The sequence below is a fragment of the Coturnix japonica genome, chromosome 11, assembly GCF_054131305.1.
Source record: "Coturnix japonica strain WE chromosome 11, WE-NBRP24, whole genome shotgun sequence".
NCBI lineage: Eukaryota > Metazoa > Chordata > Aves > Galliformes > Phasianidae > Coturnix > Coturnix japonica.
The window spans coordinates 16465569-16487621 of NC_140673.1; the positions used below are offsets into that span (position 1 = coordinate 16465569).

The 22053-nt window shown below is 38.7% G+C and overlaps 1 protein-coding gene across 10 annotated transcripts; it reads left to right on the forward strand.

Moving 5' to 3' along the window:
- The first annotated feature begins 357 nt into the window (after positions 1 to 357).
- Positions 358 to 20584, forward strand: SSX2IP (SSX family member 2 interacting protein). Of its 10 annotated transcripts, none has more exons than XR_014933015.1 (15): positions 358 to 469; positions 2405 to 2500; positions 9132 to 9264; positions 9623 to 9789; positions 9995 to 10195; positions 11042 to 11152; positions 12318 to 12453; positions 13340 to 13415; positions 13500 to 13671; positions 13939 to 14089; positions 16498 to 16634; positions 17053 to 17245; positions 18817 to 18928; positions 19342 to 19459; positions 19695 to 20584. XR_014933015.1 is itself a non-coding variant. In XM_015870428.3 (15 exons), exons 3-15 carry the CDS (start codon positions 9222 to 9224, stop codon positions 19774 to 19776), a joined length of 1680 nt encoding a protein of 559 aa, XP_015725914.2. In that variant the 5' UTR covers positions 358 to 469; positions 2405 to 2500; positions 9132 to 9221; the 3' UTR covers positions 19777 to 20584. The 10 variants fall into 10 exon arrangements, 7 of the variants coding, with proteins under 7 accessions (XP_015725914.2, XP_085368310.1, XP_015725916.2 ...); XR_014933017.1 differs by having other exon boundaries at positions 17101 to 17245; XM_015870428.3 differs by having other exon boundaries at positions 17053 to 17226.
- Positions 20585 to 22053: the final 1469 nt, after the last annotated feature.

The following is a 22053-nucleotide window of genomic DNA, read 5'->3' on the forward strand; positions in this document are numbered from 1 at the left end:
GCGATGGAGTCGCACCAAGGGAGGCTTGAACCTGATGTCAGGACGTCAAGGGTGCCCATCCCTGCAGGTGTTTAAGTGGCACCGAGGGATACATTTTAGGGACGGGACTCGGTAAGCCAGGTTTGAAACGCATTTTTCAGACGAGCGGGTCCCAGCGGGGCACAACTAAACGCTGAATACACTCTTGTATGGAAGCAGACGCCGTTCCGTGCCCGGCCCCGCCCCGGGGCGCTCTGTCACCCCGCAGCCCCGCTCCGCCAACAGGTGTCCTGCCCCAGCAGGTGCGGCGCGGCCCGCAGGGGCGGTGCGGGCCCGTGGGGGAGGTTTCCTAGCAACCTTCCGGCCAATGGCAGCGGCGCTGGGGCCCGGCGCGGGGTCGAGGCGGCGGCAGCTGCGGGACACGGGGCCGCGCGGAGCTGGGCCGGGGCTGGTCCTTCCTCCCTTCTTCCGTCTGTGCTCGCCGCAGCAGGTGGTGCTACACGGGGCTCCTCCTCCTTCTCCTTACCGGCGGTGTGGGAGGCGGGTGTAACAGCGGGTAACGGACGCTGCGAGGCCGTTGGTGGTGGGAGGGCGGTCACTGCTCGACCTGGCTGCGGGCTGCCTGCGGGGGAAGCCGCGGTGTGGTTGGTGCTGCTGGGCAGGCCCGGGCTGAGCCGTAGGGCTGAGGAAAGCTCGTCCCTGGACGCAGGCCCAGCGCCTGGCGGTGTCCGCGGGGCGGCGAGGTGGGAGCTCAGGAGCTGTCGGGCGGCGTTGGTCCTGCCAACACCAGGGAACAGCCCTGTACAACCCTGCCCGCGGCTGGGCGCGTTCCGAGCGGGGTGGGAGTGGGGGCTGTGCGGCTTTGGCATGATTGAGTGCTGCTCAAATCAGAACCCCAAATCCTGTTTGTGTGGATGGAATTGTAACGCAGGATGTGCTCGTGGTGTTGCTGCAGCCCCTGTTTGCGCAGAGCGCCGTGCTGCCGGTGAGGTGGTTACACAGGGCTCCGTGTGCTGCGATGTATGACAGGAATTCGGGTATTTCAGGGGAATGGCTCCGATCGGGAGGTGTGCGGAATGAAACGCGAATGTGCGGGGTAAATGTCGGTGCTAAAACTGAAACGGGATTTGATGCCATTGATGAAGGTTTCGGAAAGGAGCGGGGAAGAAAAACGTTCTTTCTGGTCTGGGAGAGAGAAAGCGCAGTATCAGTCACTGGCTGGGCTGGAGAGGGCACAGGAGGCAATCCCAGGTTCCTTGGGTTCGGTTTGTCCCTTAAAGCGGCTGGCAGCAGATGCTAAGGGAAAAACGGTCAGCAGAGGCTGCTGGGCAGCGATCCCTCTGTCAGAGTGTCCTCCCAGCGCCCTGCACCGCGGAGCTGAAGGGCTTCTGAGCTGAGCTTGCTTCTTGAATTCGGTGGCTTTTGATGTGTGTCATATGATTTCAGCCAGCTCGTATAGTTTGTATTCCCTGCACATGGTGATGAGAGTCTGTTATTTAACAGTGCTTTTTTTTCCCAGCCTTCATGTTAAATGTCTCATTTCATTTTGCACAACTGTGTTAAAAGAAGGGGTGATATTTTTCTATACGTGTTTCTGTACATGTTTTGTCCTATTTCTCTAGCTGCTCTAGCGGAAAACTTGCAGCTTGTTAATTTCTTGTATGGAAGCATGGGCTGACCTTCCACCGTTCTCAGATGTTTTCTGCATTTTGTATAGGGAAGGTCATAATGATGTGTGCTCTTTCAACTGGGGAATCTCAGTGTTTGTATGGAGCCATTATGATGTTCATTTTTTTTTCTGTCCTGGGCTCCAATGTTTTGTTAACTGCCCAGAGGAGTAATCACAGTGACTCTGTGATCTCTTTTTGCATGATTGTGCTTAACATAGAGCCTGTTGGATTAAGTACACAGCTGAGTTGGTGTTCTGCTTTTTTGCTTCCTAATAATAATAGTTCACAAACCTGGATTTTTGTTACCATTTGTGAACTATGAATACAACCTTTTGGGGTTCTTATCATTCAATCTTAGTGTTTATTTTTCTGAATAACTCTGTACCATGAGTGAATTTTCTCACTGACCTACCCAGCACCTTTGAAAGTTCTCCCAATAACAGAAATGCCACAAACAGATCCCATTTGTGATTAATTTTTATCTCTTTGGGGCATTTATGGGGCATGCAACACTTATACGATACTTAAAGAAGGAGAAAGGGGAAAATACTTAACTTTTCCTACTATTTCTCCTTCTCCACCAATAATCAGTCATTAGTAAATCCTTTGGCATGGTAGATTAAGAGCTTTTGTTAGGAAACATTGAGGAAAGTTTTTTGGAAATCCAGTTCTTGAATCTCCTGGCATTCATTAGAGAAAGTAGTTACATTGATGACCTTCCACTCGTTTTACCTGGTGCCTTTTTTATCTTACAGGTTACCTGCTACTGAACCTTGTGAATTGCATTGTTTCTGAGAGCTGGAATGCTAAATCTGGCTCTGCCCTGTAAGTGTTATCAGCTTTAGGAACAGGTGAGACTTGCGTTCCCTTCCTTCTCTTTTTTAATGCTTTTTGCTTGCAGAGATAGTGAAGTTATGGAATTTGGTTAAAGCTGAGCTCAGGAAAAGGAGGAACTACAGAAGACAGAGTTCCTGAGGCTTCCTTATGTATTCATGATATGCAGAGGCCTTGTAGCTGGAATAGAATATCCTGCTATGTGTAGCAAATGGTTTTTGATTTCAACAAAGGAATAAAATCCAGAAGATTAACAGAAATAGATCTGTTCTTTAGCAATAGGAAAACGCTGATACAAAGACTTATAGTATTAGCTCTGTTTGTGGAGTAGGACTTTGTGAGCCAAATGAAATATTTCCACGTGTTCCAATTTTTTCAGAGATTGCAATGATGCTGTTTGTGTATCCTGAAGGTAGAGCTGAATGTTGAGGTGATAGATAAGTCCTTGTAACCTGAGTGTTTGGGACAAAGGCAGTAGGAGAAAATCAAACATCACATTTTATCAGCTCTAAGGGTATGTTTTTTGTGTGATTTCAGTTATTGAATATCTAAGAAAAATTTATTCTTACAACTTTCTCACGACATGTTAAGTTAATAATGTATGTAAGGGATCTTCTGGGCTGATATGCTTATAGTGAAGAAAACTTAGCAGTACTCGCAGGCTGAGTAGTGGGCTTACCTGTTAAGGTTCCTTTTGACAATAATGATAAGTTTAGTTGGCAGTTTGGCACATATTAAAGAAATGTTCTCTTAGAGTCCTTCCACTTAATTACATTCTCCCTTTTGTGCCCCCCCATTTTTTCTTTTTTAGTTTAATTGCTGCAATATTGTAAGAGCAGGGAGGAAATATCCTGCTTTGATTGCAGGACTTGTCATTGAAATCCCAGTATTAACGAGAGGCCACTACAGTTTTAATAGGTTTCTTTCCTTCTAGGTAGAGGAGCTCTTTGAGGTATGCAGTTATCACCAAATCTGAGCTATATTCTACTGCTAATTGTCAACTTTGTTATTAAAACAGCCATAGAGAGAGAATAGTTATTAAAATTCTAGGGAAGAGAAGTATGGACCTTCAGGGTGTTTACATGAATAAAACAAGTGTGTTTCTTGTGACGTTATCAGGGATACGTTTGTAAACTTATAATGTGATGACTAGTATGCACCCTTAATTTACATGGACTGAGACGTCTTTGATTTATCCGGATGAAAGCCATCTGTTTGGCATCTGTGGATTACTAGACAAATGTAAAAGCCTTAAGCAGATTCACAGCTCAACTTGGGATGTAGCTGTAGTTAGAAGGAATCATGTTGCCTTTTAAGTAAATGCTAACTAATGCTTTAATTTTCTTTCAGTTTTTTAAGTAAAAATCTGTGTATATGTTGGAACTTGTAGTACTTAATATGTGGAAGAGAAATGTTTGGTTGATGCTGACTCACCTCTTTCCATGGCTTTGTAACACTAAAAGGCGAGGAGAGCTCTTTCCAAAGATCACCTTCCCTTATCCATGTTAATTTAGGTTAAAAGGCTTTCTAGGTTACCAGATAATGCGTTTTTCGTGTATTGTAGGATCTTTTGAGTTGGAAGGGACATTCAAAGGTCATCTAGTCCGACTCCCCTGCAATGAACAGGAGCACCTACAGCTTGATCAGGTGCTTAGAGCCCTATCCAGCCTGATCTTGAAGGTCTCCAGGAATGGAGCACCCACCACCTCTCTGAGCAACCTGTGCCAATGCCTCACCACCATTGTTGTAAAAAAAAAACAAACCAGACAAACAAAAAAACTCACGTCCAGTCTAAATCTCCCCTCTTTTTGTTTGAAACCATTTCCCCTTGTCCTATTGCAACAGACTCTGCTGAAGAGTCTGTTCCTTTCTTTCTTATAGCCTCTCCTTTAAATACTGAAAGGCTGCTCTCAGGTCTCCCTGTAGCCCTTCTTTTCTCCAGGTTGAACAGCCCCAGATCTCAGCCTGTCCTCATGTTTCATCCCTGGGACCACTATTGAGGCCCTTTTCTATTCATGCTCTTAACAGGTATGCATCTCTCCTGCATTGAGGACTCCACATCTGGACGCAGTACTCCAGGTGGGATATCACCAGATCATTGGAGTGGAGCAGGATTATCTCCCTTGTCCTGGTGGCCCTGCTTTTTTTGATGCTGCCGAGGATATGGATGGCTTTCTGGGCTGCATAGGCACATTGCTGGCTCATACCTATCTGCCATCCACCAGTATGACCACATCCTTTTCAGCAGGGCTGTGCTCCATCCTTACATCCACTGGCTTGCACTGATAGTGGGAGTTGCTATGGCTCTGCACTTGGATTTATTTAACCTCATAGAGTTCACCAAGGCTCACTGCTGGAGCATATCTGAGTCTCTCTGAATGACATCCTATCCCTTAGGCATGTCTGACTGCACCACACATCTTGGTGTCATATGTAGACTTGCTGAGGGTGCAGTTGATTGTGTTGTCGATGTCATTGATGAAGATGTTAAAGAGCAGTGCTCCCAGTACTGACTCCTGAGGGGCACCACTTGTCACTGATCTCCATCCGGTCATTGCCACACCCTGTGCAGTTTAGAGAGGACCAGATGGTGTAATATGATCGTGGTACAGTGCTACTATAAGACTTTATCTCCTGATACAGAGTTGCCTGGAAGAATTTTTTAAAGCTAGTAGGTGTAACTGCATTTCAAGTTTAAAAGTGATATTCAGGTTTTTAGAAATATACTGTGATGTGTGAAGTTTATAATCCTAGTGCTTACTGCTTATGGCTTGTAGGTTTTGATAGTCTGAACTCAGACTTGCTTTATCTGATTTATTTTCAATCTTGGCACAGTCATTGACAATTCCTTCCCTTCACCCCAGAGCACGAAACAGTGATTTTAAGATCCACTTTTGCTTCTTTATTTGTAGTTTAGCTTTCAAAGTTCAGAGTAATCTTATTCTTGAAAAGAAGGATTCATGTTAGTGAATCATGTAGGAGTTTGTAGGGCTCTACCTGTGGGCATTTTTAATATTAAAAAAACAAACAAAAACAAAAAATCAGCAAAACTTCAGGTGCATTTACTAGGATTAAATTCCAGTATATTATCATGATAGCTTTAGGCTCTAGGATTTTCGTGTGTGTGTGTGTGCTTTCCTGTTAGTGATCCTTTGTTTGATTATTGGTATTAATCAATCTCTGGGGCAAGCGATGAGTCAGCTGTGGGAGCACAGGTGAAGGTAATTCAGCTGTGCTACCTGAAGGGGTGGAGCTCGGCTCCACCTCTCCCAGATCTCAAAGGGCTGACTACCACTAAGGCAGGATCACCTTCTCTGGAGATCGCTTCTTTGCAGAGTTTACAGCGAGCCTTTGATGTAGGTGAGCATTTCCCATTTATCATTGATTATCTTTCTATCACAGTAATCTTTCATATGAAACATCCAGTTTAACCTCTGTTTACCTGTCAACTGTGCACCTGTCAGCTGTACAGAAGGGGTTGCTTTATTTCTTCATTTTCATTTCAGTTTTTTTTGTTTGTTTGTTTGCAATGAGATGACTCTGCCACTGTGTTCACTCATACGAAACCGGCTCCCAGATCCTCCAGGGTCTTGTTCATCACTGGAACAAAAGTGAAGCTGCCAACATGCAAAGTAGTGTCTGGCAGGCACTGGGTCATTTCAGATATTTGGGTGAGTCACCAGCCCTATTAGTGAAATAGCTGCATAGGCAGAATGGGCACAGAAAGAAAATCATTAAGTAGTTACAGTAGCTTTGGCTGTAGAGAGATTTGTTCTTTTCTCCTCTCTCCTGCCCATAGATTTTTAGTTTCAGTATGAGATTCTGGGAAACAACAAATGTTGATTTATGTATTTATTAAGCTTCTCACTGTGTGTTTTACCAGCAGGGTTTAAGGGGACAGGGGATGTGGGGAGGCAAACAAGCAAGAAAAAAAATTCAATTCCTTCTCTTCCTGCTCAACAAAGTGAAGCAGGCCCTTTTCTTTAGTTAAAGCTTTCCTGTGTTAAGGCAGATAGCCTAGAGAGATCACCAAAACACATTTTGCATCCCTGCTGCCTTCATTAGAGACGCTCATCTGTAGCTCTTGCATGTTTCAGTGAGTCTATTTTGAGCTGTGTTACTCCAGAGAAACTGCCTAGATTGGCAAGGAAATGTAGCTGATGATTCTTTATCATAAGGTAGCTTTAAAAGTCATTGCTGAGGTCCTGAACTGGGAGTAGAAGCCATGTGGAACTGGCAAAATGATCTTAGCATGGAACTAAAGGCTTGTGGCATTCCCTACTGCAGCTGACATGGGGATTGTCTCATGCATATCTGAGTATGATTCTAAATACAGTATAAAAAGATGATGCAAGTACAAAATGCTGACTGTGCGCTTCACTGATAACTACTTCAAAGCTAGTGCATTCTTCTGCTGCCATGGAACAACTTAAGCTACTTTTGGGTGTTGGTTTAACAGTTGAAGTTCTTTAGTGCTCACCAGACAGTGACTTTGTGGTGTATGTTTGTGAATTTGATATATTGAACAGAATGTGCTGTACTGCTAGTTGTCCTTTCAAGTCAAAAGTTTCTAGAATCCTTTATGAGAGAAGAATATAGTTGCATTATCTAGATGGACATTTTCATATTCCCTCTGTATTTCTGTGTTCTGTTTAATTGCTAGACATCCTTCTGAACCTGTCTTTCTGTTCATTTTAATTAATTCCTTTTGTTGGTATACCTAGAAATAAAGCTTCACAGAGAAGCCATCAAAAGACTTTGCTGTGAGTAAAAGCGTGCAAATTGCATAACTAAAATATGGAGAATCATTGCATTCTACCACCTGCGTTAGTCCTGTTTCAACTTCCAGTCAAGTGATGTGTGGGTTAATAGATGCTGTGTCAAAACACTCAGTGTAAAGACCTGTGGAATGATGATAGTGTACTGAGAGGTAATTTGGATCTCTTGGGGGTTATGTAGTTTTTTAAAGAATAGAAGCCAGGTTATTTGAAATGAATTGCATATCTGAAGTGTCAGTAGTATTTTTGTAGAATTTCCAACAGCCATTAATGGAATCTGTGTGTTTTGAGTTTCAGACTCTTTAGAATGCAATCCTGCATTCTCATACATATATTTGTAGTTGAATTTGCCTTTTTCCCACTCTTTCATTTGCAGGTTTCTTTATCTGATGGTTCTAACAGAAGCTAAATAAGCATGTAAGAAGCGTCTTCATTCTATTTTGTCTTTGAATTATATTTTTAAAAAGCACAGTTGATTTCTTTGGGGAAAAAAATGAAAAGGTTGCCTTATAGACATCAGAAATGACAGACATTGAGTCAGTCCTTTCCTTTAGGATCTGAATATTCACTTTCTTTTTTGGCAGATTTTATTTTATATTTTATAAAATATTTTATTTTCTAGTTCTGAATGTTCTGTAGCATGGCTGTGTACCAATATGACCTCATAAAAAGCTGCCCTTAATTTGGATGCTGTTTTGCCTGCTTTAAAATGTCAGTAAGGAGATTCTTGTTTCTTTTATGTTCACAAGAGACCTTTTGGGTAATAGATCACCCACAATTGTTTAGTGGCTTAAATAGACAGCAGTTTGGTTTTCCAAATGGTAGCTTTCTCCATAATGATAAAAAAGCAAGGTTTTTAGTGTCAGCATTTCAGAAGTTCCAATTCCAAGAGTGCACTTAATAGAACATTAGGAGGAGTTAGTAGCAAACTTGTCTGTACTCCTTAAAACCATGGTGTCCATCCCAGACTGACTTGAGATTTGGGTCAACAGTTGTAAATTTTGAAAATGGGATCCTTCTTCCCTGAACAGGTGAAGAGTCTGTTTTCCTGAAGGGTGGCTGTTCCTGTAACAGCTGATGAGTTAGACTGTCTAGATCTTGAACATCAGAGCTGGATTTTAAGTTTCTGGCAGTGCACCGGCTCTGATGCTTTATGAGTCTTCACGCTGTGAGGTGGAGGGTAGTGAGACAATCAGCTTGTTCTTTCTTATGAATGTGTGAGTTTCCTCTGGTTTTCAGAGGGATGGTGCTGTACTGAGTGGCTGTGCCAATGGGATTAGGCTTTTCCTATTCTGCAGTCCTTCAGCAATTTTGGAGCTGTTGCAAAGAATGAAGCAGCTTCCCAGGGAAAAGGCAGCATAGCTGTATGTAGTCAGTACAATGGATTGGATAGGTTAAGTTAAATGGTTAAATATGTATTAGAAGTTCTTTTGACTTCTCTCTGCCAATAAATCTCTTTCAGAATATTCTTTACCCTTTAAGTAATAATCTTAGACAGATTTGTGCTTAAGCTTCACAGAAATTGGTTGTGATAAGATTGCTTTCTGGCTATACAGCAGAAAAATATTGGATGTTTGGCTTGCTGTGTTTTCTTGGATACGCGTCAACAGAAACAATTGAATTATCTACAGCGTCTTTATTGTTTTCATGTGTAGATGCTGTTTAACTGATAGTTTAAAAGATGTGGTTAAATCTGAGGCTAAGTCTAGATAGATGCGTCACTTGTACAGCATAATATTTAGTGTGATTATGGTGTTTTTTACAGTGTAAAGAAGAAGAAAAAATGTCACATGATTTAGGTCTAGTAGTCTGTCTCCTATGCTTACTTTAATCTTCTATCTGTTAATATAAAATGCTCTTACTATTTTAGGAGATGCCTACGTAACGCACATTGCCAGGAATTGCACTAAATACTGCGCTGCTGAACGGGTTGCTCAGGTACCCTGCCTGTTTTGTTGCTATGGGAGACTGGAAGACTGTAACTGTGCCAGTGCTGTCATCAGGTAATCCAGTAATATTTTAAATTTAGTAGATGTGTTAACTCTACTGGGGTATTATAGCTGCTAAAGAGCGATTAGAGTTTTTAACATGAGATTTATTTAACGTGAAATTGAACAGTCTAATATGTACAGTAATTTTTCTTTTAAATATAAATGCTGCTGGGATGCTGTGGAGTTTTAACTGTCCTTTTAAAATTATTGTTGTGGTATGTTTATAATGTGTTTCATTTCATTCCTAGCTCTAGATCTGTGAACATCTATGAATAATAATTTCAGTAAAGGGATATATTTTTTAAGCTTTTTGTATGTGATATCCTGAGCTACTAGCCCTGAATTGTTTCTTAATGTTTTTACCTTTTAGATAGCAAAAATATATTTCAGTATACCTCAGAGAAAAAGATATCTCCTCCAGACATGAACTCTCAAGTGCTACGCTTGCCACTGCCTTCTTCCAAAAGCATGCACACCTTTTTCAGTGCCTTCTGCACAGAAGAGAATATTGAACAGAGCATATCCTATCTCAATAGGGTAAGCCACATCTTGTTTATTGGAGGTTTTGGTAACGAAGATGCACTGTATTTGGAAGGCTTCTTTCTTAATGCTCAGAAGCTGAAGTTGTTATGCAGCAGAATATATTTTTTTACTTCCTTATGGGTTTTCAACTGATACTGTTTATCTGGGAGATTTATCCAGTTATTTATTCCACCCCCCTCTCCACCTTGTCTTTCACCAGGAATTGACAACATTGGGCTTTCCTTCTATTTATGCGGAATCCAAAGGAAAGGAGTTAAACTTAATATCTATCATAAACTGCATGAATGAATTGCTTGTACTGCAGCACAAGAACCTTCGAGCTCAGGAAGAAGTAGAAATGCAGCATCTGAAACTGGGTAGTGATATGGATCACTTGCAGAACTGCTATGCTAAACTAAAGGTAGAAAGCAAGATGATTTTACCAATATACACATATATAATGCAACGTTTGCATTTAACGGTTACTGTAATAACAGTGAATTTCTTTTTTGACCTTCCCAGTACTAATTTTCAATTGTATTTTTATGGATGTTTTTGTTTCTTGAATTTTTTTTTCATCTGGAGGTTCATTAATGAGGTATGAATTAACAAAACAACTGAAATCTTGCTTAGAAGTTTTCTTTAATGATTTTTTTTAATCAAGGAAAACAAATGTTGAATCCTTCAGTTGAGCTCATTCAGTGTAGTCCAAATGAATATGCCTGGCTCTAAAAGATAAATTTACAGTACAACTGTAATCAGTAGAAACAAAAATCCTCATGTTGGTAACTTTTCTAGTATGTTTCATCACTCTTCTCCTAATGTATGGCCTTTTTCATTTCTTTTTGTCGTTGTTGGATTTCTTGGGTAACTGACCACAAAGCCTTTTTATAAAGATTGCTCAGAAGCTATTGGCAAAACTTAAGTTAAGCTTTGTTTTATGTAGGATGTTCCATTTGCTTCATTGTAGTCACAAATTGCGTATCTACGTTTGTTATTCCATTGTTTATTTAAGAGAAATACTCCACTAAAATTGTTCCCTACCTTTATTTGTTGCTTATTGCCTCCTGGAGAATCATAGTTCTTGGTCCAGAAAATAGAACTTATTATTGAAAATGTAAGGTGAAACATTAGTGGTCAAATATGGAGGAAGACTTGTCTCAAGGTGGTTTACCCTTTTTTTTTTTTTTTTCATTATTTTTTTATCCTTAGCTTTTTTTTTTTTTTTTTTTTATTATTGGTACTGAATTGTCAACATTTTTTCTAGGAACAGTTGGAGTTATCTAAGAGGGAAATAGTTGGCCTTCAGGAAAGAGACAGACAACTGCAAAGCAAGAACAGGAATTTGCACCAGTTACTTAAAAATGAAAAGGATGAAGTAAGTTATGTACATCAATGCAAATCATTACATACATTTTCGATAATGATGATTTTGCAAGGTGTCTGGTACCTGTTCACATTGAATGTTTTTTGGCTTTTTTTGGTAAATGTCTCTCAGTGAAATCAAACTGACATCTGGCACACCGATTAAATATGTTCTGTAATGGATAGATATGATTCTATTAGAGAGTACTACAGAAGCATGTACAGCTTTATTATGTTTTTTATGCTTTTGGTTATACATTATCTTATGTTTTAAAAATATACTTTATATATATATATTAAAATTATAGGTAGCGATAGGATTCAGTCACTTTCTCAAATGTAGGTGTACAGGAGCATTTTATCTTTGTTACATTGTCGAAGTGAGCAAAAGGTGGGGAGTGGGGGAAAGCCCCAGCTCATTAAACTTGAGAGTCTTGGAAGAACACAGATAAGAAAACATTGCCCTTAGTTTGGGATTTGTTTCCATATGATCCCTGCCAGACTGTACTTATGTGCTTCTAAATTTCTTTAAATGTTTTCTTCATTCATAAATATTTAGCAGGTGATCACAGCATTATCTGTATATAATGAACTTTTGAAGTTCTAGCTTAAAACTTTGGGCATGTTGAGCTAGCTGTGTGTTGGAAGGATTAAAACTGAGTCAAAATTCTTCCAGCCTATTGGTACTATTATGCTTTCTGACCTGTTTTAATGTTCTTTTGGAATGAATAATAGCACCCTCTTTTATTATCCTGCTGTCCAAAAGAGTTTGTTGGTTTTTTTTTTTAATGTAAATCTAATAAGCATAATTTAATGTTAAATTAGGGACTAAATGTTATTTACTGAATCAAAAAACGTCTTTTTCTTTGTAATGAGTATATTGGAGAATATATCACATGAATTGCCAAAAAATGTACTCAGTTCTTCTTAAGGACTGTAACATTATAACAAGTTCCTTACTGTGTTGGTTTGTGCACAAAAACAACTAAATTTCTTGAGGCAAATCTTAGGTTAGAATATGTAGGTTGTGGGAGTTCTCCTGACTTTTGTTGTCAGTTCCTTTATCCAGAAATAGTTTTGTGTAAGCACCATTTCACATCTGTTTTAGTTTTCTGAAGAAATGCGTCTATGTTGAGCTTTAGTTGAATAAACATGTTTTCTTGTGGGATTGTTTTTAGGTTCAGAAGTTACAGAACATAATTTCAAGTAGAGCTACACAGTACAATCATGATATGAAGAGGAAAGAGAGAGAATACAACAAATTAAAGGAACGCTTACATCAATTAGTCATGAACAAAAAGGACAAAAAGATAGGTAAGTAGAGTGCTATAGCAAAATGGTAAATTTTGTGTGTTAAAAATATTTGATTTTAGTTATGTTCATATCACTTTTCCCCTTTGCTTAAGTACCCAGTGGAACCTTGAATATATTGTGGAATTTTTGTTAGATGAAATGTATCAACTGATGTAATTGGAAAGGAAGTCCTACTCTTATCCCTTCTGCCACCCCCCAAAACAGTCTCAGCTGTTTGCCATCTATAGCATTGCATATTTTAGTGAGCTGGTTTAGTTTGCTGAATCAGAAGACAACTATTCATGTTGTTGCTGAGTTGGGTTTGCTTTTCTGAAACCATGCAAGTAAAACAGACCACGTTAGGATGCTGTACCAGAAACACCTATTTTGGCAGCAGAAGGCAATTTAGTATCTGCACAGTAATCTCTAGAATCCTCTCACTTGAGTGGGCAAAACTTTTGGCATGTTTTTTACTTGAATTTACTAATGTTAATTGAAATATTGCTGAGGTAAAAAAAAAACAAACAAGCACCAGGTCTTAAATCTACTTCCAGTTTCCTTGAGAGCTAATGAAAATTGAACTTGAACTGCTATCCTGTTGTAATTTTAAAAATAATGTATACATGATTTATAAAAAGCTGGTTGAGGGTGTTCTTAAGGAGTGTATAAAATAGGCAAGGTAGAATGACATCCCCACCCTTTGGCTTTCCAAACACAATTTTATTTCTATCCTTTACTCTTGTTTTGTTAAGCAGGGCAATGTGGTCTCAGTTTGGTCTTAAGAGTGAGGGGGATATTTGGGTAACGTGGTCTTCTGTCAGTAAATACATAAAAAGGTAAAAGAAGTGTCATCTGAATATGTAATTGCACATTGTTTCATGCTTTGAAATCTCCTTTTCATTTGTAGCTATGGAAGTTCTAAATTATGTTGGTAGAGCTGATGGGAAGAGAGGTGCGTGGAGGACTGATAAGACAGAAGCCAGGTGAAACTGTAGTTGCTTTAGAACAACATTAATTAAACTCTTTGTTATGTTGTCACCTTGTTACTGTCACATTTCTGCTTTCAGAAATGAAGAACAAATGTACAAAGTTCTGCTAAATGACTATGAGCAACGCCAAAAGCAGCTTTTATTGGAAAATGCTGAGCTGAAAAAAGTTCTTCAGCAAATGAAGAAAGAGATTATTTCACTTCTTCCACCACAGAAACAAAAACCTAAAGAAAGGTCTGAAGATGGGCCAGTAAGTATTCTTTGGTTAAGCTTAAGTCTGTGATAGTTTGCAGTGCTGGAGCAATCTGATTATTAAAATACTTCCTAGAAGGCTTGCAGTGGAAGGACCTGAAAAAAGTAAAACCTATATATATGTATGTGTGTGTGTGTGTGTGTGTGTTTATATATATATATAGGTTTTACTTTTCTTTAGTCAAACAAATCTACGTACGTATTTAAATGTGTATTTTTTGAATCTTAAGATTGCTTGCACCAGGCTTTGTTTCTATTTCTATAGGTACTTTCAGACTTGGAGGAGGACATTGGAGAGTTAAATAAAGAGAATATGTGGGAACTGTCATGTGAAACTGTGCGAGAGCAGCTTACCAACAGCATTAGAAAACAATGGAGAATGTTGAAAAATCACGTTGAAAGGCTGGATAACCAAGGTGGTGTATAACTCATATGCGTACACGTAAAATGCTTCTGACTGTTTGGTGTCATGCTCTTTGGATTTACATTACTGTATGTCTTAACTAAGTGGAAGCTAAAATGCCAGGGATTGTGACCTGGTAGACTCCCTGAAAAGGCTTGTGATTGTCATTTTCTACATGAGTTTAAATTGTGGGAAGTTAGGAAAGCTGTTGTCTAGCAAGTCTGTTATCCTGAGAACAGACACAATTGTAGTTTGACAGAGTAAACAGCTTTCTTCAGAAATAATTTATTTTTCTTTTGGAGACACGTGCACTGTAATATGCAGGTCACTCCAAAAGTAATGCCTTCTGTTTATTTTCATGAGAACTGTAGCAGATACAAAGAGCACAATAGTACTATTGAATAGACTAAATTCTGAACTGCATAATACTGTTCTGTTCTTTTCTCAACATAGTCGCCATTAATTAGCTATGTGCTTTTGCCAGTAGTTAACAGGAGCCTACATGTCATGCTTGCAAAAAACTACAGAAAATCTTCATTAGTGGAGGTGACATGCTGTTATCACTGCTGAAACAGACCATGCACCATCTTCCTTTGCTCACATCCATTGTGTTTGGTCTCCATAAACATTCAGCAAGCTGGTTTTTTTCATTGACACACCTTTGCTTCATATGCATTTCCATGTCAGATGCCATTACTGCCCTTCTGCTGCCATCTGTCACGTGGCAATGAAATGTAACAGAATGCTGGTGGGAAGGTTCGACCTCTGCCACCATTGTCTGCCTCTGATGTTGTGGGCCAACTTAAGCAGGAAGCATTATTTTCAGAGCAGCCCTTGTAAATGTTGGTTGTATTTCCCCGTTTCTCTGAGCTGTTCAAGTAATGCAGATACTCAGTTTCTTTCAACTTGTGATATGTGATACACAGATCCTTCTTAAAGTTTGAGCTCATTACATCCATCTCTCTAGTGCTTCTGCTGGCATTCTAAAATGAACTAGTTGATGGTATGGTGCTGGACTCTCCTCATTTCCAGCTGTTAAACAGCATTAAAAGACAGCTAAAAATATATAAAATTCTTTCCTAGTATTATTTTCCAATGTAAGCAAATGCTGCTGCTACAGCAAGGATGTTTGCAGTCAGGAATAAGAGTGAGAAGGTCATGAATGTAGTTGCAAATAAAAGAGCAGGTGGTCTCTGGTATAGACATATTCTTACAGAAAGGATTTTAAGATCACTTATTCTGAGTAATACTTGACTCAGTGTACTGACCAAAAAATAATTGTAAGCATCAGGAAAAAAGATTCAAGTATTTGCAGTCTTCTTGGAGTTACTTTTTTAGTTACTTTTTCTTTTTTTTCTTTTTGAGTTTATAGAGACAACCATGTTCTGATCTGTTAGCATTTGCTTAGTGTTTAAACACTGTCAGCAGGGGATCCAGACTTGGCATATTACAAATGCTGGGATGGTTGTATCTTTGTACAACCACACATTACATTATTTCATCTCACGCACATTTTATTCCTCTCTGATTCATTCCCTTTCTGAGTTAAAAATGTGCACACAGTGTTCCAACTGTTAGCTCTGTTTCTCCTTCATAGAACACGAGGGAAAAAATCTTTCCTTTTTTATCTATGGTATATATAGTTACCGCCATACTCTTATGAACACATAGACCCTTCAATAGTGGGCTCAGAATAGGCTAACCATGCATCAGTGAAAAGAAATCTTCACTTGTTATTTTCTTTTAAATAACTGCTGAAACAAGTTGTGGTGGTTATTTTTGGTGGTGGTGTTTTTGTTTGGTTGTTTGTTTGTTGTTTTTTTTTTTGAGCAACACTGTTGCAGCACAGATTTGTGATTTACCTGAATAAATGTTGCAGCATTTGAGGCACGGACTCAGATGTGAACGATCCAAATCGTTTATTACAAGTTCTCACATCCCTTATATTACCTTCACAAGTTGTTATTTTCTAACTTTCCCGTCTGCCCTTACAACTTTCCCAACCACCTTTACATGTCAACAAAGCATTCTACAAAACACTTTTCAACTGTCCATGCGGGCACGTATCCAATCAGAGCTGTGAGACCCTTCTTCTCCTTGCAGAGGTGTCCTTGGTTCTCATGCTGTTTATCTTGCTCCACAGCTGCTGCTCTGAACAGCTTTTCTTGTATTCCCCCAAAATGTGAAATCTGAGGTGACGTTGTAATGTTCAGCTCAGGATAAATGGCAGTAGCTCTTAATTACGAGTGTAGTACCAATTCTGGATTGCTTGTCGTGATAATAGGAATTTTGAGTGCATGATGAATGTGTCTTTTGGAATTAAACTATTACAGTTTAACAATCTTTGTTATTGCTTTGAGTTTTAAGTGTTGTGAAGTATTGTTTTTAGGTAACCTTTTTCCCTTTTTTCTTCTCCCTTAGTGTCACGTGTGCATTCAGGAGCCTTGAATGATAAAGATGTAATTTCAAGGGAAGACCATGAGCTGGAAACTGAAAAACTAGAGTTAGAAATTCAGCAATGTAAAGAAATGATCAAAACTCAGCAGCAGCTTTTACAGGTAGCAGACTTTAAGTTTTGTTATTTTCAAGACCAAATCTGTGAATTATTATTTTTTTTTAATGTCACTTATCACTCACTTCTGAGTTTTTCTCCTTTTTTTTTTTTTTTTTTTTTGACAGTGCTTTTTAAATAGGATATCTCTGTGGTTGGTTTAAGTGATCTGTTCAGTTGATTAGTAATATAATGAGTTTGTAATCCTGGTAGGAAAATTTCTGGGGGTTAATTGACATGAGGACGGTTGATAAGGCCAGCTGCATGAACAGAGGTGATTTGCTGGCTGCTTGAAATTCTGCCCCTACCATCTGTGTTTTTTGCTTATTAAACTTCAACTGTTTTTTGATGAAACTGAATCTGTGGAAAGTCTAAACAACTGAACAGTCATTCCAAAATTATTATTTCTGTATTTATATCTACAGCAACAGCTTATGTCTCCATGTGATGATGACACCACTCTGTTACTACAGGACTGCTATTTGCTGGAAGATAGAGAGCGTCTTCAGGAAGAATGGAGGCTATTTCAAGAGCAAAAAAAGAACTTTGAGAAGGAACGAAGAAGTTTTACAGAAGCTGCTATTAGATTAGGACTAGAGGTACTAGAAAAGTGGAAAGGTATTAGAAAAGGAACTGCTATGGAAGAGAGTACAAGAATAACTCTTAATACACACTAAAAACTTCCTAGTATACATTTTCTGTTTGCTTATACCTCTATTCAGAGAGCTTGTTCTTGCACTTTGTAAAACATAGCTTTGGTCAATGCAGCAGATCATTCAGCTGGCACTTAAAACAAACAAAACAACAGACACCTAATTTCTCGTGTATATTGGAATGGGTTTGCTGCAACTGGGATGAATTATTTTTCTTGCAGCTTTGGAAATATCTAGGTACTTCTGAAAGATCTGTCTGCTTATTCATTAAATCTTGATTAGAGGCTGTTTCAGTGTAGCTCCCTAAGACAGCCGGGCTTATGCAAATCACTGTCAGATCTGGCTGCAGTATTGAATTCTCAAAGATTCTTGATTTCTAAATTTTCGTGGAAACCAGTTTTGCAGAAAGCCAAAATATGTCTTTGCTTCAGTAAGGCCATTTTGTGTTCTTGTAGTTGAGCTGGCCAGTAAACAGACTTATACTGGGAGGGAATTGGGGTGGGTATTTCTCTAAGCGTGCTGCTCTAGCACATCTTTTTGTCTGGCCAGCAGTTAGGATCAAAACATGAAGACAACTACAAATTTAGCAGGGAGGAACATGAAAGGTCAAGATCATAGAATATTTTGAGTTTTACTTGAGACATTGGTACAACAGTAGTTCAGAACACTGACAAATACTGACTCAGGCCACTATATTATGATCATGCATTCTTCAATCTTTTTCATTCTATTTTCCTTGCATTTTAGTGAATTCTTAGATTTAATATGTAATCTTGAAGTTTTGTCCTGAAATATTTTAGACCATTTTACAACATAAACGTAGTTACCTGTGCTTCTGAATGTTAGAATACTGAAATTTGAAAGGAGAAATGAAAAAGTAGAAGCAATACTGCAAGCCTTCTTATGTGATGGGAGCACTCTGTTTCACTGATGTTTTTTGGAGTTAGGATAGCTTGTCTCTTGATTCTACATCCCATGCATCTTTTTGAAGGTTTTTTTTTAGCCAGAATTTTCTACTTTTGCGCGCATAGAGTGATTGGAAAAGGAAACACCACCTTTCTTCTGCTCAGTCTTTTTTAGTGGAAGGAAGTGATCAGTGCTATTTTCAATGTTGCTTGTATTTGTTTATGAGAAAGCTGAGGACTAAGATGGAAGCAGGAATCCTTATGAGCAACTGCCCAGAAAATAGAAGCATCTCCACAAGGTAGTGCCGCACTGTGGGGACAGGGGGAGCACAAGAGACAGTGGTAGGAGATTGTGTCACTGTAGTGGAGAACAGTAAAGTGAAAGGATTATTCAGACCTCTCAAAAAAACCTTGGGGTTTGGCTTGTAAATAAATACCTCCTCAGCTAATCCTTGTTGGAATGAAAAGCTTGCTTACATGACTGTAACTCTTTGTTAAACTTCTGAATTGCCTTAGTTGCATGGGTATTCTGTAACTTTTGAAGTCTTTTATAGTATGGAATAGCATCAATTTAACGTGGACTAAGCTTGTTTCTGTGGTCGTAACTGTAAATAGTCATTTATTTTCCTAGAGAAAAGCATTTGAAGAAGATAGAGGAGCGTGGTTGAAGCAACAGTTCTTAAGTATGTGTACTGATTACAAGCACTCTGAAAATGTGACAACTCCAAGTGCCTTAATAGAAAGCAAGTATTCAAATTATATTACTGTAATTTGCTTTTTCCACCTTTTACCTATAAGATTAAGATATAATTCATTTCCATAGTGGGGAAAAAAATTGTCTTTTTAGGAACAGATCATTTGCCTTGTTACCTTGAAGAATGACTTGATTCTAATGATCTGTGAGCAACTTGTGAGACTTATTTAAGACTGTATACTAAAGCTTTTGAAGTTATAATTATCTTTTTTCATCTTCTGGTGTTTCTGGCTGTATTTATTATTACAGTCATGCAGTAGGGTGGGAGGAAGGTGCTTGCTGTGCTTGGGTGTTTGTTTGGTTTTTTTTTTGTCCATTGTTTTTGATAGAAGGCTTAAAATTTAAGCCTTCAAATGTTTTCAATTGTAAAGTGAGCTAACTGATTATATGTATGCCTTCCAGCTCCTGACCAAGACAATCGTCTGAGCTCAATGTCTCAGCAAAGAAAACCTCACTGTATGCTGAGTGGTCCTGTTTCAGCTGAATCCTGCCAGACTTCTCAGTATATTTCACATAACAGGTATCTCAAATGATGTTGTAGATGTTTCTTGTGGTTTATTTGTTTGTTTTTCATAGTGCTGAACTCTATTTAGAGCAGTGATGAAATTGTGATAATGTACCAAAAGATCTAATCTAGGTCTTATGATTGATATGTAGAAGAATAAAACATCACAACAGTATTGTTGTTCTCTCTTGAAGCGTAATTAGTAACTGAATGTGCAGTTACTTACGCTGTTACTTTATCTTTTTACCAGTTCCAATGCTGCATTAAAAAAACCTGCTGGAGACAGTAAGCCAAATCAGTGGGAGGAAAGTGATAAGGAAGAAATTGAGTAATGCAGTCACAGGAAGACTCTGAAGATGGTACTCTGCTATGTAGAAACTTGCACATAGATCAACTGCCTTAGACTTCCTAGGGTTTCCTGCCGTTTTGTTAGAGTTATTCATAAACTTCTAAAGTGTAACAGGATGCTGTGAGTTTGAATATTCTTCTGAAGGGTTATGTGGTAAGCTGAGCTGTGATGTGTATGTGTGTGCACATGGCTTTTAATTTTTTTTTTAGGCCATTTCTTGCCTCTTTTTCTTGCAACTCTTGAAAGATGCTTATTTAAAAGTATATTAAAGCTTTGATATTTTTCTAGTAATGGAAGCTGCAGTTCTGTGAATGAAGCTATGGTCTGAAACTTTGGCTGTAATGAAATATTGGATCCTAATGTTTCTTTTCATCACAGACAGAGATAGCACTTTTGGGAATGGTTTAATTATTAGAAACACTCATCTTGAGAAACATCTCAAGTGTAACTGGCATTAAAACTTCTTTTGCCTCAACTTGAATGTACAGTATACCGTAGATTTTTAATGAAACAAGTTCTATATTTATTAATTTGTGTGATTTGAAAATACCTCTTTGATATTTCAGATGAGCTAAAGCACGAAATCTTTATATATTTGTAAATAGACAAAATGATTATGTTGAGAAATCATGAAATGAAATGCATACATCCATAATATTATTTTACATGGTATTTGAAATTGTTTTATAGTGATACTCTGTTTACAGATGCATTAGGACTTTCAGTGGTTCAGCCAGGAATAAAATTATTTCAAATGTAAAAAAATAAATGTGTAAGTCTGTTTTAAGAAACTGGTTCTGTGATTTGTGACTGCTAGTTTTTTAATTATCGTGGTTGTAGGGCCAGGGTTCATTGTCTGATGCTAGTTTTGTTTTCATCTTAGTGGGCTCCAGAATTCTTGGTGTAGCCTTAGGGAAATCTTTGTTCATAACTTTCTAAAAATACCCATGTATGGATGAGAAGTTTCAAAGTCTCCTTCACCTGAGTCAATTCATGTACTTTTTCTGCATGAGTGACCAGACAGGGAAAACAATACAAGTATAATCATATTGTATTTCTTTCTAAAAAGGCTATATTAAAATGTATTTCTCCAGTTCCCTCTCAATAAATAAGTTCTGCTGAGCTTATGCCATCCCCATGATACTGTAAAGAACTTGCATAAATATTAGTTATGAAAGAGTAAAAACCTATATCTAAAATTATGCTCAAAGACATAAGCTGAAGAATTTAATATACATGTTGACAACAGCGTGAAGTTGTGTAAGGACAGGTAAAGGCTGAGTATTAGGAGAAGGTCCCACACCAGAAAGGGAGTTGGGTACTGGAATGGGCTCCCCAAAGCACTGGTCATAATATCAACTGCTGGAGTTCAAGTAGTATTTGGTCAACGTTCTCAGGCAACATTTGAGTCCTAGTAGTCCTGTGAGGAGCCAGGAGATGGGCTCAATCCCTGTGGATCTTTTCCAACTCAGGATTTTCTGTGATTTGAAGTGGGAGAACAGTAATTTACATGCAAGGTTCTTATCTTGAAACTAATTTATTCAAGATCTGTAAATCCGTAGTTGATCAGGATGCCACTAGGGGCTGCTGCTGTTCTGAAGAGATTGTTCTCTGATGTTTTCTGAGGGCACTTAAACATGTTCTTGCTGGATACCTTAATTGGACTATTTTATTAAGCAATTTTTCATGAACACTTTTAGAATAATGATGACTTTGAAGAGCAAAATAATGTATTATTTAATTTGTTGTACCTATTGAATGATTAGGAACCTAATTATGTTGTATGCGCTTTAGTTTAAACTCTGTGACCCATATCATAGAAGCAGAAATTTAATTGAATGTTTATATGGAAGAATCAACTGTGCTAAAAATATGTATGCAGTTGAGTCCTGAGCAAGGCTCATGGGCCTGGGTACAGGGTCAGTTCCCTCTCTGTAAAGAAGGAGAGCACTGCCTGGAGTTTCTGGGTTACTCTGTGCAGTGATTTATGAGAAAGCTTCTAAATGTGCAGCTGCTGCTAATGATGGTGTGAACATTGCAGGTGGCGTGGTTGGTAGTATGGTGATGTTGTTTCCACCATGGTGAAGAATTAGAACTTCTGGAGCTTACTTAATCAGAGACTGTTGGGAGCAGTCTCCTCCTCTGCTCCTCATGAATGCCATGCAGGTGTGTTACTGCACGGAGATGTCTATCTGAGATAAAAGGGCAAGTGGCATACTTAAGAGGGAGTGCTAGTGAAAATGACATACACATACACAGT

Bases quoted from the DNA above. Each gene is read 5' to 3' on its own strand.
- SSX2IP (XM_015870428.3), top strand. From the start codon at position 9,222: ATGGGAGACTGGAAGACTGTAACTGTGCCAGTGCTGTCATCAG. The intron at 13,672-13,938 runs GTAAGTATTCTT...CTATTTCTATAG, and splicing joins AAAGGTCTGAAGATGGGCCA to GTACTTTCAGACTTGGAGGA. The intron at 19,460-19,694 runs GTATCTCAAATG...TCTTTTTACCAG, and splicing joins CAGTATATTTCACATAACAG to TTCCAATGCTGCATTAAAAA.